This window comes from Condylura cristata, unplaced genomic scaffold (assembly GCF_000260355.1).
Source record: "Condylura cristata isolate star-nosed mole 26May11 unplaced genomic scaffold, ConCri1.0 scaffold00044, whole genome shotgun sequence".
Classification (NCBI taxonomy): Eukaryota; Metazoa; Chordata; class Mammalia; order Eulipotyphla; family Talpidae; genus Condylura; species Condylura cristata.
In genome coordinates, this window is record NW_004567145.1 from 2,097,921 (window position 1) to 2,117,354 (window position 19,434).

The 19,434-nt window shown below is 36.8% G+C and overlaps 1 protein-coding gene across 1 annotated transcript in view; it reads right to left on the reverse strand.

The window, feature by feature from the left end:
* LANCL2 (LanC lantibiotic synthetase component C-like 2 (bacterial)) overlaps nt 1–19,434 on the reverse strand; it is a 50,527-nt gene that overhangs the window by 17,177 nt on the left and 13,916 nt on the right. Inside the window, exons 2-6 of the mRNA XM_004694511.2 lie at nt 14,455–14,572; nt 6,178–6,385; nt 4,926–5,073; nt 3,454–3,600; nt 3,035–3,217 (exon numbers count right to left, since the gene is read on the reverse strand). Coding sequence (XP_004694568.1) covers nt 3,035–3,217; nt 3,454–3,600; nt 4,926–5,073; nt 6,178–6,385; nt 14,455–14,572 — 804 coding nt within the window. The remainder of the gene's footprint in view (nt 1–3,034; nt 3,218–3,453; nt 3,601–4,925; nt 5,074–6,177; nt 6,386–14,454; nt 14,573–19,434) is intronic.

Sequence of the window (19,434 nt, forward strand, 5' to 3'; positions counted from 1 at the left end):
GAGGGAGGGAAATGCACGGGACTATGGTGGTGGCACAGGGGTGATTTGGTGATGGGAAACCCGTGGGGATTACAATGGAGATGAAAAAAAAAAATGTGCAAAATGATGTAAAAATAAACTTTAAAAAAAAAACTAGAAATAACTGTAGACAAACTATGGTATATTTATATACCAATGTAATAAACTATGGTATAATAAACTATGGTATATTTATATAAATGCCTAAATGTAGGGTGATGTCAGAAGAAAGAAGGAAATAGGTATAGTTTGAAAAAAATCTCTCTGACACATATGCCTAGAAAAAAAGAAGTTCCACAATTTGAATAATCAACTTATAAATGAGTTTTTGGAACATAATTTATATGGAAATCTTATCTGATGTAACAATCAACAGCTGGCATAAGGGATTTCAAATATGGTTTTAGTCCAGAATTTTCATAGGTGGTCTGTGGCCAGAGGGCCTGGTGTGATTGTTTCATACATTTGACACAGAATAAAAAACTGCACTGTTACCATTGTGATATCAATTACATGGTGTTTGGGAGCAGCATATTTACCTTTGCAGATATGTTTTCACTTGACCAGTGTTAATGTGTTATAGTGGCTGAATCCACACAAACTATTTATATGCTAGAGTCCAAAATGTATGTTTTTTAACATTTTTAACAATTTGCTACCATTACTTGTAATTTACTATCAGACAGTCAACAGCTGACTGAAATGCCTCATCAAAATAGCTTCCCGTTATGGGGACCATGAAGATAACTTTAGAATATTCTTTGCAATTAACATAATTCCTAATATGCCAGAGACTAGTGACATCTTTTCATGACCATGTAAAATAACATATAATTTTAAGTTAACAATACACATGGAAAGTTTGTTATTACATAAAGTTTAAATCGTTTCTGCCTAATTTTAAAAGAAAACTTCAATAAATGGAGAATTGCTTAATATGAGTCAACAAAAACTTGAGACGGTATAGTCCACAGCTTTGCCACCATGCCCCTGCCTCTGCTTTGTCCAAACACAAACTTTATGTATGCACTGTTTACTGACTTACACTATGAAGACACATTTTCACCCTAAATTGTATAACTACATTATGTATGCTCTTTCAAAATTACTATTGATGAGAAGATACTGATATTTCTCCTTCCTCATGTTTGAGAATCATCATGTAAATGGACAAAATTAAGTTTAGTGACTGAGTTTAGCAGCTTATGTTTGTTGATTCCATGCTTTCTGGAAAACAGAAATTTCTGTTGTGGGAACAGCTGGGCAGGGAAATGTATTCAAATAAAAATTCTGAGTAGAAGCCTTAGGGGAGAAGCTGGCCTGAGTCACTATTGTGTTTGCTCTGGGCATCCAACAGCTGTAGACGGAAGATGGCCACTGTCAGCAGGACCACAGAAATGAATCTGCACAGGGTGAGGGGTCCCTGGAAAACACCCTCTGGAAGTCAAGGTTACCTATCAGTCACTAGTAGGGAAAAGGAGTCTGAGAAATGGAGCTTTTAGCTTTTAGAGTCTCCACCTATTTTGAACATTAAGGCCCTTGTACTGTTGATAGTCAGCCCAGATGTCATAGCTGGGTGTTTACAGCAGTACAGACTTACCTCAAAGTCACTGAGAAACACTGTCTCTAGAACTCTCAAATAGGGGAGGCACTGCTTGAACAGACTAAAAAGATGAATTATTAAGATACTAAAAAGATGAGACATACTAAAAAGATGAATTATTAAGTTCTGTTTCCCAAAGAAGAGATTTCACTGTGTTTTGCTCTCATCAAATATCTAAACTTTCGGGCCCTCCCTGGTGGCGCAGTGGGTTAAAGCACTGCACTAAGAAGCTAAAGCCACTTCAGCATGGGTTCGATCCCCGCCTGCCCTGGAGGTGACCACATGGCGTGGCAGACCTCTCCTGACCCGACCCTCAGCAGTGTACTTTGTCGATCTGCCTGTTCTGTTCCCTTCTCTGTCTCTGGTGAATCCTCTCACCTTCCGCATCTCTGGTATGTACCCCAGTTCCATATGAATAAATAAATAAATCTTTAAAAAAATATATCTAAACTTTCTCAGTTATTTTTTTTTTGAATGTTTATACGTGACCTTTGTATTTGAATATTTTTGGTGCTACTGTCATAATGAAGCTAAAAAAAATTCTAACACCAAACCATGAGAGATTATTTAGAATAATTTATAAAACTAATTACAAGGGTAAATAAAACTGACTCAAGGATTAGTTCTTTTACTATTATTGGGAAGAAAATATGACTAGTTGTCTCATTAATACCATCTATTTCTAAAACAACAGGAGACCTTGCCAAGTCCGAGCAATCACTGCGGATTTATAGTTGTAGACTTTAATACAAAGCAATAATTTTCAACATCAAATATTGCAAAGAAAGATGCATTACACAAAACAAAAGAGAACTGCAAAATAAGCATCATTATTTTCTTTTAGCTTACAAGATAAAGCTCAGTCCAGAATGGATATCAATAGCATGCTTAAACTGTGCCCACATAAATAAATCTAAAATGTCAGAATTAATCAGTGAAAATACTACGTATCTTTCTATTATATCCCTGTGTTAAAAAGTTGACACCACATCTGTCACTTATGAATAATTTTAGACTCCAATTTACAAGTTTCTGAATCATCATTATTATTATCCAGCAAATAGCTTAGTTAAGAAAATAAAGTAAAATAAAATAAAATCATGCAGAATCCAGCAAACAAAAAGGTATTTGGTTCTAACTGCCTACTGCCTTACTGGACACCCATGCTTATTAAAATAATAATCATTACTCTGCAATTATCTAGGTTTTCTTTTATATACAAACACAATCCCTGTTAAAACACAACATCAGCAACAGGGATGACAAGCAGTGAAAAAAGAAAATATTTTGTAAATATTCCAAACTTTTTACTTAGTAATAAAATGTGCTTAACAAAATCAAACTGAAAGCCTCGTGTGAAAGCCAGGAACTGGCGCACTCACTGGGCGCCGTGACTTGAGGCCGTGCACTGACCTTGTGGGCCTGGATCAGCATGTGGACGACACCAGAGGCGCCGTGGCACCAGTGGACCAGTCGGTCTGTTTCATTGCTCAGTGACGATGGATAATTCCCAGATCGGAATTTTTTGTGGCGTACATAATCAACACTAGGTTTCACCATTTCTGTCAAGGTTTCTTGGTCCACTTTTGCTGCTGGCTTTGGAAAATGAAACAGAAATAAAATCTTTAATTCATTTTTTTGTTCCTTAAGGTGTTTTTTTTTTTTTTTTTCTTAAAGGAAAACAAAACAAAACAAAAAAACCTTACTGTGGCATCAGTTACCTGGAGCTTTGAGGACCAGCCTATTGGTTTGAACTACAGTTTTAGTTCCTGGTTCACATAATATCTCATAATATGGTGGCTGTGCTGGGGCTCCAAAGTGCTCTTTCTTACCTGCATTAACATGTAGTAGATTCCGGCCATGCCGTGTGCTGCTCCGACATACTGCTTCCCGTGCCACTGATACAACAGGGGACAGCGCTCAGTCTTCCTCTCTTCCCTTGATAAAGCCTTGCCTGATTCAATAATAGCACTGACCACCTGCAGAGATAAAGAGATAGTCTTTGTCTAAAATACTTACAGGGATCCTGCTCTAGTCCAATTAACACTAAGATTTTAAGACAGATAACTTGAAAATCTTCAACCTGTTAGCAGTTAATGTTGTTATTTTTATTTTATATATATATATATATACATATATATATTAATATATATTAATAAATAAAGGCAGGAAAAAAACCCAGAAGACAATCTGAAAGTAGAAGAAAGCATTAAGAATTTGCGCCAAGATGCCTTCTTGGTGGTGCAGGGATTAAAGTCTCAGTACCATCAAGTATTGCCAGCCATTGCGGCCTGAGTTCCATCCCTGGCATGAGCTGATCCACGTGGCACACCAGACCTCTCCTGTCTTACCCATTGCTTCAGTAGATCTGCCTGTTCTGCTCCCCACTCTGTCTATGGTGAATCCTCTTGTGCCCCACATCTCTGGCCTACATCCCAGTTCTTGTATGCATAAATAAATAAAATAAATCTTTAAAAAAAAAAAAGAATTTGAACCAAGAAATCAAAAGTTCTTTGCATGAACAGTTTACTGGTATCTAGATACTGGTACCCTATGGAAATTGTCTGGGATTTCTTAGTTTCTTTGTAGTTGCAGTGTTTTACCTAAATGACTTAGAAGTAGATCTTCCAAGAAAAGCTGGAGGAATTGGATTTATTTATGACATCTAGTGAAATGAAGTTCAGGATTTTCATTAGGTCAAAATAAAAATATCACTACTGCAATGACCATGTAGCAAAACCAGGTTTCCTCATACCTGGTTTTCCCTTGTACTTTCAGTAACAGTGCTCCAGGGTTAACTAGTGATCTGGCCTCCTAGTTACAGCTAACTGAACACAGTCATTTGAGTAAGTAACAGGATATAAGTAGGACTGAGTGAGATGGGCAACTTCAAGTCCTTAATCATTCTCCATGCCATTACTGTTCCCTGGACTTGGTGCTCAACTAGCTTTGGTGGTACAGATATGGATGTGGTAGAAGAAGACAGAAGAAGCTGGACCCTAGACATACTCATCTGGATTGCCAACTTAGACAGCTCACAGAAGAGAAATAAAATTTTATCTTTCTGATGCTGTTTGGTTTTGGTTCTAGTAAACTGCTAAATTAATACAGGCCTAAGAGAAGATCAATTTTTTAAAAAAACATCCCTAGAAAAGAAAATAGGTATAATGTGTAACTTGTAAGATGTTTTAAGAAATTGCTCCTACCAGAACAACTTCTACAACAACTTGTAGAAGTCAATGCTAACAGACAGGTTCAGGTATAGCAATGAGGATGCCCAGAGTTGTGGATAAGCCCAAAATACCTCTTTAATAGCTGACTCACACACGGTGCCTGGACCTATCTCTGTGTTCAGGTAGAGTAAGGCATACAGATAGCCTGCCCGGCCGTAGAGCAGCTCATCAGGAAGGTCTGAATCTCGGCAAACAATGGTTCTCTGGAGCTGTAAAAGTCTACCCAATAAGAAAAATTTTAGAGAATGTCTAAAATATCTCTTTCTGGAACAGTAATTATGTGCTACCTTTCATTTTAAAATTAACAATTATTTATTTTTGAACTTAAAATCAGTAATAAAATTTTTTCCCACTAATATATCTCAGATGTCAAACATAAAAAACAAACAAAAAAAAAACCCTTCTTTCTGTTTAAACTTTCTAACTTTGGTTCACCCTGGTAGCTCAACAGGTTAGAGTGCTGTACTACAAAGCTAAGCCAAGCCACGGCTACCTTAGTGCCAGTTCGATCCCTGCCCCAGAACTGACCAATATGGCACAGCAGACCTCTCCTGTCTCACTCGCTGCTCCCCTCAGCAGTGTACTTTGTTGATCTGCCTGTTCTGCTTCTCACACTGTCTCTGTGAATCCTCTCACCACACCTGCACCTCTGGCCTGTATCCCATTTTTGTATGCATAAATAAATAAAATCTTTTAAAAAATAAACTTTCTAACTTTATATCTATTCTAGACTATGTGTGGGGAGATACTCATCTTGAAATCCAGCTTTAAGAGCAACTGATTTCACAGAAAAGTGGTATTAAAAGTAGCCAATATTGGAGAATCAGGTTGTATCATTCCATCTTTCCACAAACATTAAGGAATCTGATCTGCTTGTGCTTTGGTATTCTACCAAATCCTTGTCTTTGTTTTATCAAGCAAGACCATAAACCAACAGATGAAAAAATATTGTTATACTACCTAGTTGTACTATAATAAGCATTTTTAATCAGTTATTTAAAGATTGATTCTACAAGTAATTTAGTTATTATAGTGGACCTAAAGCATATACATTAGTTTTCATGCATTGAAGACAACCAAAAATTACTGAGGAAAAATTACTAAGGTAATTAAAGGACAGAATGGTAGATGTGGTCACGCTATTGAGATTAATAAACCTCTTCACTTATTGGAGAGATATGTTTGCAAACATAGGATGATTTTTAAAAAGTAAATTTTAAAAAGTAAATTTTAAAAAGTAAATTTTCTTTTTGAATTTTCTTTTCTGTAGCAATACCTTCAACTGAGAATCTGGAGAAAATATTTCCAGTTTTAAAAACTCACTTTGTAATGCACTCCTGTGACTCACAGTCACTTCTGAGTTTATGATACACCACAGCTGCGACAGCGAGGGGCCCCGCATCTCCACAGAGGAAGGTGACTCTGCGGCCGCTCAAATTCCTAAGTGTCCTCTTCACGTAATCCAAGGATCGGAGAAGGTAGGTCTGGTCACACGTGACCCGGTACAACTGTAGGTACAAAAGGGCTATGCCTGGAATAACCCCCACCCCAAAAGAAAAACATTACTACCTTTTGCACTTTCTGGATATAATTCTGGTTGCATGAAAACCTTCCTTTACATAAATCCTGTTTCCGAAAGGGAAACATCAAACAAATTACATAGCATACATTTCTGAACAAAAAAATCTCTAAACGAGGAACTCAGGCTAAAAAACTTACAAGTTTAAATATGTCGTGTTGCTAACTATTGGGAAGATAAGCCACTTCCCACTTACCCTCATTTAAAATTCATGTAAAGTTTATATACACTCTTCTTTTTTTTTTTTACACTTTAAAAAAAATTATAAGTTTATTTTTACATCACTTTGTACATTTTTTTTTTCATCTCAATTGTAATCCCCGTGGGTTTCCCATCACCAAGTCACCCGTGTGCCATCACCATAATCCTGTGCACTCCCCTCCCCCCCCCCCCCGTTTTTGATCCCATTCCCCACTCCACCCCCACAAAATGTCTCTGGTATATGGTTGTTCATTATTCTTGTTATTTTCTCGCTTGGTCCATTATACTCCACTCTTATTTTAAGATAACCTGGGTTTTTCTTTTTAACTTACATATAACCATTTCTTCCTATTTTATTTCATATTAAATTGTTATTTTTCTAGATTTTACACCTTTTTCTTTTTCATGACTTCAATTTTCTTTGACCAACATATCCAAATGACCAACTAATCAGTGAGTCAACTCAGTATTTATGGAAAAGCCATGCAGTGCTGTTAGGGTGATAGGGAAGATATATAGCTTATCACCTACACAGTCTTCCTACTATAAAATGTAGATCTGACACTGAAGTGAACCAGAGGTACCTTCTGAACCAGTGAGCTTAACTGGCATGCCAACATAACATTGTTTGAGCTGACTTTCTCTAATATTCTGATCTTTGTCTAAAATCCCACTCTCATTTTTATTATTCTTCATTTAGTTTTTTGAATTTCTCTAATTAGGTAACTGCATCTTCCTTTAGGACCTTCCACTTACCTTTCAAATAAATTCTTAATAACCTTAACAATGTTTAAGATGGCCTTTTGTAAACTCTGGAAATAAATCTATAAAACTGCTTATTATACCCTTGAATGTTCTCTACAGTAAAAAAAGTTTGTAAACACAACAGAAAATGAGTTAAAATTTAAATGTCAATAAATTTTCAAATAATAATCACTAAAAAGATTTATAAAAAAGTACGTCATAATTTACATAGGAGATCCCAAAATAGGATGCTAAACTTGTCAACTGTGAACCCATTTATGTCTTTATCTATATCCATATCTCAAAGTAAATGAAAACATGGTAAAGTCTAAAAAAAAAAAAAAAACATTTTGCTCTTATTCTAAGGCTTCCTATTGATCAACATACCAATGAATTATCCATTATTGAAAAGAGGAGATTAAAAACCCTTACTATTACTGTATTGATTCCTATTTCTCCCTTCAGACCTGCTACTAGTGGACCTCATACTTGTCTATACCAGTGTTTTATATTTGTATATGTTTTCATAACTCTGTTTTGCATTTTGCTTAAGGCTGATCTAATGTTGCTGATCTCCCTCAGCTTTTGCTTGCTTGCAAAAGCTCTCTAAAGATACTGTTCTACCCTCTCCTAACTTGGAAAGTATCTGCTGAGAACACCACCAAGTCTTATGGCAGTTCTAATACATATGAGACTTTCCTGTCTTTTGCTGCTTTCAAAGCTCTGTCTTTGATTTTTAAGGTTTTACTATAATGTATCTTATAAAGTCCTCTTCACATTGAGTCTATATGAGGAACTAAGAACTTCATAAACACCTATATCTCTTTCCAGATTTGAGAAATCATCAGTCATTTTAAAATAAGTCTTCTTCTTTCTCCCTGTTTCTTCTTTTGGGATTCATCAACATAAACTCTTGTTTGGTGGTATCTCATATTTCATAAAGATTTCCTTCACTTTGTTTCAAAGACCTGTCTTCTCATTCATAGTCTGATTCACTTTCTGGTTGATGCTTTCTATTGCATCTTCTCTTTGATTCATTAATTCTTCTTATATATTATTGTTATTTTTGGTTATGATTTTCTCAACCCTCCCACTCCCCCTCTAGTAGCCTCAATTCTACAGTCAGATTTCTATGGTGTGTGGTTTGGTTTAGTCTGGTCCTTTGTTTGGTTTCTCTATATTCCAAAATTCCTATATTCTAATTCATTTATTCTCTCTTCTGTGTAGTATACTCCGCTACATTTGTCAATCCATTTTATATCTTCTTTGGTTCGTTTAACTCCAGAATGGTAACTGGAAAATTCTCCTTTGTTTTCCAGAAAGGTGTTATAGACAAAGTTTGCAGTTTCCCCCCCATGATTTGTGAGAGCAAATTCCCTCTTTACTGGGGCTTGCCATCAGTGCCACACTAGAGAATGCACACAAGGAGCTGCTGCAGAGGGTGAAGTGGAGAGAGTTTAGAATTTGAGTCATTTGGGTTAGACCTTTGGACCCTGCAGAGGATCCCTGATGTGATATTCCTCAGAGGCTGGTGGGAACATGTCCTGATGAACACAGTCAAATGTCCCCTGATAATCTTAGCTGTTTCTTTTCCCATCACCTCTCTCCCTTGAGTACTCTAGGTACTACAGAAAGAGGTTCTCTACTTGTATTCTGCACAGTAATACAGTCAGTAATACACCTCTCTCTTTTTCCTGCTGGAAAGGCTGCCAATGCCTGGCGGTTTAGCCCTGAGTCATGTCATGTTTCTGTCAGGGGACTGGGCAGGGAGGCCAGCTCTGGTAAAGTTCTTCCTGCCCCTACTGCATTCAATCTCACTTTCTCACCCTCAAGTTACATGCTGGAAATTCCCAACAAAAGGCTCTATCTCTGCAATTCTCATCTGTAGTTATCTGCTTAGGTCAGCATTCTCCAGGTTTTTTCCCCTCTGACCATTGTGAAAGGGGTTCCTTGCACCAGTGGTTCCAAAGCCTTTTCAGAGTCAGCCAGCCTATTACTGATTGCAGAGGTCTTTCAAATACTGCTTTTTTTCCCTTTCTGGTATCCCCATTACACATATGTTCTATGTTCTTTGTCCCACAGTTCCTTGTAGTTTTGGTTTTTCAATTTTCTTTTCAGCTCTGGAAATTTCTATTATCATATCTTCAAGTGCACTGATTCTTTCCTTAGCTGTCTACTTGACTGAGTATTCTGAGGCATTATTCATTTTTGTTAGTATTTCTGATTTCTAACATTTCTGTCTTAATCTTTCTAGAGCTTCCATCTATCTGCTTATATTATCCATATTCCTGAATATCATCTGTTTTCACTATGATAAATCTTAGCACAAACATTAATCATTATATCTTTAAGTTCCTGGCTTGATAATTCCAACATTCCTGCTGCATCTGTTTCTGATACTTGTTTAGGTTCTCCAAACTATATTTCTTGCCTTTTAGTGTACCGGCAATTTTTTAAATTGAAAGGTAGATACAATATGTGAGGTAATAAACCATAGTAAATAGCCTACGAGTGGTGAAGTGGTGAGGAACAGGGGAATGGATGCATTCTATGGCTGTACGATACTGACTCGCTTCCTTTGACGAGATTGTGCCCTTGGCCAAGAACTTCTAGTTTTTGGTTCTTGTTTTTTTCTTTTTTTTCCTTTAACGTCCCCTTAGGTTGAACAGGATGGCAAGTGGGGGCTATAGTTGGATAGTGCTCTTCTCCCACGAAGGCTGGAACTGGAACTGAGTTTTCTTCTCCCCTCACATTGAAGGTCAGAACAGTCCAGAGTTAGCTATCTCTCTTTCCTTAGGTAGGCTAGGCTCTGGTAAAACCCAGTGAAAAGATTCTGATAAACTAGTTTCTCCAGAGGGCAGGTCCTGTTAAGAGCAGAATGTGCTGGGCATTGTTTTAAAATGGTTTCCTTTCCCATCTCCCTCACAGTGAGAGCATTTTTCTCCAGCATTCACAAAGAAGCCCTGGTAGAAATCTTGGAGGTAAAACTCAAAAAGTATGACAGCCCCTCTATGCCTAGGTCTCTCTGGAATATTTCAAGCTCAGATTTGTCTACAATGAACCTCCAACAATCCATCAATCAGTTATTCCTACACTTGTTCCTGTGGACATGACTTCTCCTGGGACTTTCTTCTAATAAACTGTACTTTTCTGAGTCTTCCTGTTTATGTCTCAAATTTTTGCTACAGCCATTTGCCCTATGACCCATTTCTCTGACAATCTAGAAGAGCTATTGTTTACTTTCCAATTTGTTCACAGCTTTTTACTTGTTAGCACGGAATTATTGTGCTTAAAGCTCCTTACCTATCAGACTAAATGGGAAGTGTCTCTTCAATTTATTTTTGTTTCTTTTGTATGTTATTGCTGTGTTTTCTGGGTGTTACCAAACTCCTGGTGACATTTCATGTCTAAAATGATTTCGTCTTTGCCTTCAATTTCTATGTTTCTGTCAAACCTTGTTTCATGTTATCTAGTTGTCATCTCTCCTTCAAACTCCTGTATTTGTTTTGTAAACTTACTGCTTAATTAAGTTACAAAATTAATGCTTAAAGTTCTGCAGTATTTCTCCACATTGGACTAGCATTTCCTTAGTATTTTTTCCTACTGAAAAATTGTTTCTGTCACCCACAATATTATGCCTAAAATTGAGTTTCTCCCTTTAATTTGAATTAGTTAATTTTCTTCTAGAGGAAAATGATCAGGTTACTTTCCCCAATGTCTTTAATCTCAGGACATCTTCTTGCTAAATGTTGAACAATTGACTTAATATAGAATAACTTCTGGTGGCCACATTTCTTCTGGTTTTCAAATTCTTTATGGTTTGGGGGAGAGCTTCTATTATTGCTATTTCTCTTCATCCCTTTACCACTAGCCAGTGCCACCAGGGATGGACCTTCCATCTTATTAGTTAATTCCTTGTTTTTAGAAGAGTGGTTTTATTTTTTTAACAAGTAATCTTGTTCCCTGAATATTCTTTACACTTCTCTTCACTGCCTCTCCTAGTCTGTTTTGCCTTTAGTCCCTATTCAGGGACCCTATTCAGATCCACTCTTCTGGGAATCATTACTTGTTGACTTAGGAGGAGGTCGGGCAGGATAGATCCTGCCACTCCTGGGTCCATTGGCTTTCCTCACCTGATACCACAGGTGGCTCTCCACATCACCTGGATGATGTTTCTTTCTCACCCACCATTACTCTGTTTTCTCTCTCTTATGCTTTTCTAAAGTGGTCAGTTACGAGAAGAAATAGGGAAGTATGGGCCTAAATGTATTCTGTATTCCTACCTGAACCTCAGTTAAGTCATTCAAATCACTTAATGGTTCCATCAAGTGATTCTAAAGGTGGGGACCTTTAACGAGTGCTTGTTTCTAGACCCCAGAATTCCTCATGCAGCCATTACTGAAAGGAGGTTGAGTATCCTTCTTCATTATGATTTTTATGTACAGCCAATTTGGGACCTAATAACCATGGAGTTAAAGTTCTTTTCAATAATAATAAGAAATGTCAGTTAGTAAAGAACTTCTTAGGGGGAAACTTATTTTACCTGTTAAGGCCATGTTATTTTTTCTTTCAAAATATCACTATTTGTATTTTACTGCAGGCTGGCCACAATTATCTAAGTTTATATTTAGGATAAATTTCTTTGCTCCTGTAAATGAACTATCTCCATGTCGGCCTAGGTTTTAAAGTTTGAAAATTTAATTCCAATGTCATCATGTAAATGTTGTACTTACAAGGAAAACAAATAAAGCAACACAGATATTAACATAAATATAAATATAATTACAAAATTATCAAGGCCATCATATGTAGCTGTGCACTGTAAAAGTTTTATTAGTTCATGGTTGATATCACATGTGTACTGTGTCTATGATGTTTAGTGATTAAACTGTAAAATTTAGCAAGTAAAAATCTATAAACTTGTATGTAAATCACCTCTGGCAATAATTATACTGCAGTCTAAATACTCATAATAAGGTTTGTTTTTCTATTTCCTTTGTCATCACTAAATAGATATTACAGTGTTCTTGCTGCATGGTGAACTAAAAAAAAATGTAAAGATTACTTAAGGCAAACTAATTTTGAAATTTTGTTTCTTGACATGAAATTTATTATTAGTTGTTTAATTATAACCATAAAAATATCAATAATCTTTATATGTATAAAATGAGATAAACGAGCATAAGAAGTAGCTCAAGTAGATGCTGTAAAATGGACAAGAGAAATCACACAACCACAATTGTCAGAGAGCACTAATCAACAAAAACCAAAAGGCAAAATGACTCTAATGCAAGTTTGCTTTTCTTTTTTTACATTTTAAAAGGGCGGGTTTATTAGGAGGAAGAGAAAGAAAGAGAGCACCTACACAGTTGCAGGTGAGTAGGGGAGTTGCCACTACCGCTTTGCAAAGGGAAAGAGTTTGCGAAAGAAAGAAACCAAAAATCGAAACACCTGCATCGTCACAGGTGGGAAGGAAAGCCGCTAAAGTTTGCTTTTATCAGACACAGTCACAGACAGCTTTATATTAGGTCAAATAAATAAAGCTGTAAAAACTTAACATCCTGTATTTTAAAGTTCAACCTCAAGCAGGAGGTATTGCTTCAGAAATAAAATTCCAAAATATCTCATCAATGAGGACAGGTCAGGATTGCAATTAAAATGAGAGGGAAGAGGGCCCTCCCTAGTGGCACAATGGGTTAAAGCACAGCACTATGAAGCTAAACACAGCCACCTCATGAGTTCGATCCCTGGCCAGGGGGGTGTCCCACATGTGTGGCAAACCTCTCCTGACCTGCCCACTGCTCTTCTCAGCAGTGTACATCAGTCTGCCTGTTTTCTGCCCCACTCTGTCTTTGGTGAATCTTCTCACCATCCCTTACCTCTGGCCTGTACCCCAGTTCTGTATACATAAATATATTAAAAAAAAAAATGAACAGGAATAAATCTAGGAGTGCAGCTATCTTTTAAATTAATGTTTTCTGTCGTTTGGGTAGATTCCTAGAGTGGAACTGCTGGGTCATGCGGGAGCTCCATTTTTAGTAGTGTGAGGAACCTCCACACAGCTTTCCATAATGGTTGGAGTAGTTTTCTTCCACCAGCAGTGTAGGAGAGTTCTTTGTTCACATCTCTCCAACATTTGTTGTTACTAGGTTTTTTTTAAGATGTGCCATTCTCACCGGTGTAAGGTGATATCTCACTGTGGTTTTGATTTGCAGTTGTCTAAGTATAAGGGACACTGAATAATTTTTCATATACCTGAAGATTTTTTTCATGGTCATTTGCATGTTTTTCTTTGGAGAAGTCTCTTTTTAGCTCTTCTGTCCATTTTCCTGTCTGGATTGTTTACTTTGTTTTTGTTGAGTCATGTGAGTTCTTTGTAGATTTCTGTGATCAGTCCTTTATCAGTTGTATGGTGTATAAAATTTTTTTCCAATCAGTAGGGTATCTGTTTTTGCCTAATACTTCTGTTGTACAGAACTTTTAGTTTGATGTAATCCCAGGTGTTTATCTTTCCCTTCACTTTCTTCGTAGTACTACTTTTAATAGGTAAGATGTGGAAATAACCCAAATGCCCAAAAAAAATAGATGACTGGATCAAGGAGATGTGGTATATATACACAATGGAATATTATCAAAAAAGACTGATATTCAAAGGGATTATGCTCATTGAAATAAGTCATAAGGAAAAAGAAAAATATCAGATGGTTTCAGTTACAGGAAGAATATAGGGGGAAACAAGTAAGGAGTCAGGGGATAAAGATAATAAAAAAAAATCCTGGAATTAACAGCAACTATACATCAGTGGGAGAGAAAAAGAGATCAGAACAGGGAGGAGGGAAGAGCACAAGGGACTATGGAGATGGTGCACAGGTGAAATGGTGGTGGGAATTCTATCAGGACTCTACCTGATGGAGAAAACAAACATTGTACAAAAATGAACAGTGATATAAAATATATATAAATAAATAAATTATATTTAAAAAATAAAATGAAAGGGGAAAAAACTTTCAGTTAAGTCTGATAACGTCCTAGTACAAACATAAAGCATTATCAGTTGCTTATACCCACAGTCTCACCTGTCCACCCAGTGTAGGCAGAACAGTCATGGGGATCGGCCGTTTTCAGTCCTTCTTCCATTTGCTGTAGAAGATCTTTGATCTTGGTCTGAATCTGCCTTGTGAAATTATGAATGATCTGAGGGCCAAAAATAGAAATAAATTTAAATTGCATATAAATAGAACAATGCTATAATATATATGTGTATGTGTGTATATGTGTGTGTGTGTATATATACACACACACATATATAAACAAACAGTGTAAGCTGCAGGAACATAACCTACATAAATCATTGTATCCAACCTACTGCAATGTCTCATGGGCTGGAATCTATCTTGGTTCTTATAAGGTTGGTTTTTTAATGGTAATAGTAACGGCAGGCTAAAAGTTACAATTAGAATCACAAAATATACATTGTAGAAACCAAAGGGGAAAAATGGTAAAATGGAAAAAAAAGATGCATTTTATTATACATTTTCACTTCTGTAAGTTAAAAAGTATAAGATGGTTTAAAGTTAACAAAGGAAAAATATTTACAATATGGCATTATACATTAAAAAGACCAAAACAACACAGATATATAACAAAAATTACCAATGTACTATAGATGAAAGAAAAACTTAAGTGACAGGCAAGAGTAAAAATATTTAATTACAGAAATCATGAAATGAAATTATATACAATACTATGGTTTGCCTAGCAGATTAAGAAAGAATGAAAAAAAAATTAAGCTCCAGCCTGCTAATAATTAAAGAAAAAAAATTTTAATTGAGGTACCACAGGTTTCTAACACTATGTATGATTCAGAGTTATAAGCTCATACCTCTTCAGATATACATTATCATACCCCCCAAGATATCCATGGTCCTCCACCATAGTTCACTGGGCTCCCTCCACACTTTGCTCTTCAACCCCAACCTTCACCTCATTTGTTGAAGAGACTTTCTAAGTGTGTATTTTTTGCTTTTTTTTTTTTTTTGGCAGATTAACTGTACATATAAGTGTGGTAGGTTCAATTGTACCATCAATATTTCTAAGGTTTATTTTGATTTAGTTTTGTCTGTTGCTTTATTTTGTTTCTCTATTTCCTATATAAGTGAAATCACCCTGCAATTGTTTTTCTCCTTCTGACTAATTTTGCTTCGCATAATTCCCTCCAGATGCATCCATGTTGTTACATATGGCAAGAGTTCATCTAGCTGTTCTTGTAGATGAGCAGTATGCCATTGTCTATATACCACATCTTAATCCATTCATCTGTCATAGCCACTTGGGTTGTATCCAAACCTTAATTACTATAAATAGTGCTGCAATAAACATAGGTGTGCACATATCTCTTCAAATTTGTGGTTTTTCAATTTCTCCATAGATACCTGGGAATAGAATTGCTGGTCACATGGTAAATCCATTTTAATTTTTAATATTTTGAGAAACCTATACTGTTTTCCATAGGGGCTGGACTAGACTATCTCCCCCTCAAGAATATATAGGAGGGTTAATTTATTTTTCATCTTGTTTATATGAGCCATTCTCATAGGTGTTTTGATTTACATTTACCTAAAAATAAGTGATAAGCATTTGTTTACATGTTTGCTGGCTATCTGTATATCTTCTTTAGAGATATGTGAATTTAGTTCTGCCCACTTTTTGATTGGGGTGTCTGTTCCCTTGTTCAGTTGTTCTTTGTAGGTTCTGGAGATTAGACCCTTATAAGATCATGAATAACAAATATTTTCTCCTACTTAGTAGGATGTTTTTATTTTTATGATAGTTTTTTTTTACTGCGCAGAAACATTTTATTTTGATATAGTCCCATATTTTATTTTTACTTTTATTTCCCTTGCTGTTGGAGTCAAGGCCCCAAAGACATCACTGAAGATAATGTTAATTTTTTTGCCTATATTTTCTTCTTCTATATAGTTCATGGCTTGGGTCTTTTATACGTTTTACATACATTTCCAGTTAATTTTTGTGTGCAATGTGAGAGAGCGAGGTTTAATTTCATTTTTCTGCATATGGCTCTCTAGTATTTCCAACACTATTTGCTGAAGAGACTTCCTTTCTTAAATATATATTTTTGACTCCTTTTTTTTTTTTTTGTAGATTAACTGTACATATAAGTGTGGGTGTATTTCTGGACTCTCAATTCTCAATGGGCTATGTGCCCATTTTTACTCCAGTACCATACTGTTTTGACAACAATAACTTTATAGTATGTTTGAAGCCTGGAAAAGTGAAACTTCTGTTCTTTTTTTGGAAACAAATATTCTTATTCACTATTAGCAATTTTTCTCACAAGAAATTCAGCAATATTCTTAACATGTACTTTATAGTATTGTTCAGTATTTTTGCTTTTGCTGATTAAAAAAAAATCAAGCTGGTATGCCAATTGCCAAGGGTATTAACATACTCAATTATAATTGTGGAATTGTTTATTCTTTCCATTTGACATCATTTTTGCTTTGGTGTATTTTGAACTTCTGATAGAAGACACAGACAAGGTATGACTATTATGCCTTCCCAATATAAGTGCCTTTATGGGAACATGGAGCCTATTTTTGTGTCTTTCCATGGGTAGGGCTTCCAGGGAAAATTTCACTGAAATTTGGAATTCTGGACTAAAAGCAAACCTTAGAAATTAAGTTGCAAATGTATGTACCATGAGACCTCATACGTTTTATTTTATCTTGGAGGTATATATTTATATTTCAAAAGGGGGAAAGGCCCAAGACCAGGGAAATGTTTCAGTCAGAAGGCCAAAGATAATGGGTTTATTTTTATATTACAAAGACTCAGAGTAAGATGAGATTCAATGAGATTGTCTCAAAGTGAATTAGAGAGTTGCCCCTTTACAAAAAGCACACATGATTTTCTTTTTTTCCTTGCCTACAATGGTCTTTGTGTACGTAGAATATCTGACCTGGCTTTCATTGCCTTACCTTACAGGTCAGGCACCTGAGTTATTGTACCAGAGGATTCTCCTCTCAGAACACTGCACAGGGCAACTGCTGCAATGCAAGAGTCCCTCAGCCTGGCTAGAGGCATAGGGAGAGCACTGACTTGGGAATCACCTCTGACTTTGTGGGGTGTGTATAAAGCAGGGAGTTGGCACCTATACCAAAGGACCTTTATGGGTATGTGTGCAGAGCAGTGACATGGGGCCAGTTGGGAACAAAGGGCCATTGTGGGGTGCTTACAGAGCAGTGAGCTGGGAATACCCCAGAACAAAAGGCTTTCATGGGGCACGTGCAAAGCAGTGAGCTGGAGGCACCTTGGAACAAAGGACCTTTGTAGGGTTCCTGCAGAGCAGTGAGCTGGGAATACCTTAGAACAAAGGGTCTTTGTGGAGAGTGTGCAAAGCAGTGAGCTGGGTGTGACCTGGGAACAAAGGGCTTTTATGGGAGGTGTGCAGAGCAATGACATGGAACAAAGGGACATGTGGGGGATGTGTATATATGGGAGTGTGTGTGTGCACAGCAGTGACCTGGGGGCATCCTGGAACAAAGGGTTTCTGTGGGTGTGTGTACAAAGTAGTGACCTGAGCACCACCTGCAAGAAAGGACCTTTGTAGGAGTTCATGTTTCCAGAATAAAAGTAAAAAGACTCCATGGATAAAAAGTGATAAATAATAATGATGATGGATGTTAATAAGATTTAAACACTGTGAGATTGGCTACATTGAATGGGCAGAAGGAGCAGTGAAATTTAGTGGCAATATCTCCTAGAGGCACAAGCTTAGCATTAAATGGACAATAGCGATGTCGCTTCAGGAAGAAATGATCACCCTTTCCCCCAGCTTAAATTTAGACTCTTTACTCCTTGATACCTAGAGTGCCACAGAGGGGACTCTGATGAAGCGAGGGCTCTGTGAGGACTGAGAGGAGTGAAGGCTCCTCGATGAAGGAACTGACTGATTTGGGGAGGGACTAGAACAGGAGAGCACAAATGATGTCTGGAGGGTAGGGAAGAGCAAGGTCCAGCTAACTATGTCTGGGCTCCATCAGTATCCCTCTCATGAGCCACATAGAAAAGCTAATGATTCCCCTCTGATCGTCAGTACCCCCAGGGCAATGCAGCCAAATTAACACCCAATCTGGGTCTAGTTCCCCAAGGTGTAGAAGAGTATGCCTTGGTAGCAGGGAGTTTGAACAGAGTGTAGGCCAGGGGTGCACTAGTCTAATGCAGGTAGAATAGATGTAGAATTCTACCAGAAGAATGGATAAGCATTTTTACCCTGAAGGAAGTTAGTAAAAACTGGATGAAGAAACACTAACTTGAGGAAAATGGAACCCCATGTTTACTGCAGTGCTATTTACTACAGGCAAGATATAGAAACAATTGTCATGTCTGTGGAAGGATGGACCCACGCTGTAAATATCTATTTATTTAACTAACTTGTGTTATATTCATGTCCACACCAAGAACAGCTATGGGAGAAAGGTTTATCTGTAAAGACAAAGATCTGACCTGGAAGCAGAGCTACTGCTCCAGAAACTAAATTAAATTCAATTAGATTAAATCAAGTCAGATTAAATTGACGGGGGTCCATTTTCCTCAAGTTAGTGTTTCTTCATCCAGTTTTTACTAACTTTCTTCAGGGTAAGAATGCTTATCCATTTCTCTTGTAGAATTCTTACATCTATTCTACCTGCATTAGCCTAGTGCACCCCTGGCCTGCACTCTGTTCCACTTCCTGTATGGTTAGATTCATAGCTGACCTTTTCTATACATGCTTCTGCAGCATGGGTTCAACCAACCCACATCTATATAGTTGGCTAAATCTGAGAATTAAGAACCTGTAGGTAGGGGGATAAATCTGTTTTTAAGTTACAGTTTAAATTTGTATTGTTCAAGGATCAACTGTAGTTCTCTTTTATGGCTTCTATTTCCCTGCTGACATTTCCTAGTTTTCATCTGTCTAACGCTTATTTTATTTTGTTGAAATAGTATAGGTCTTATAAGAGCTCTTGGAGGGTACTTTTTTTTTTTTTTTTTTT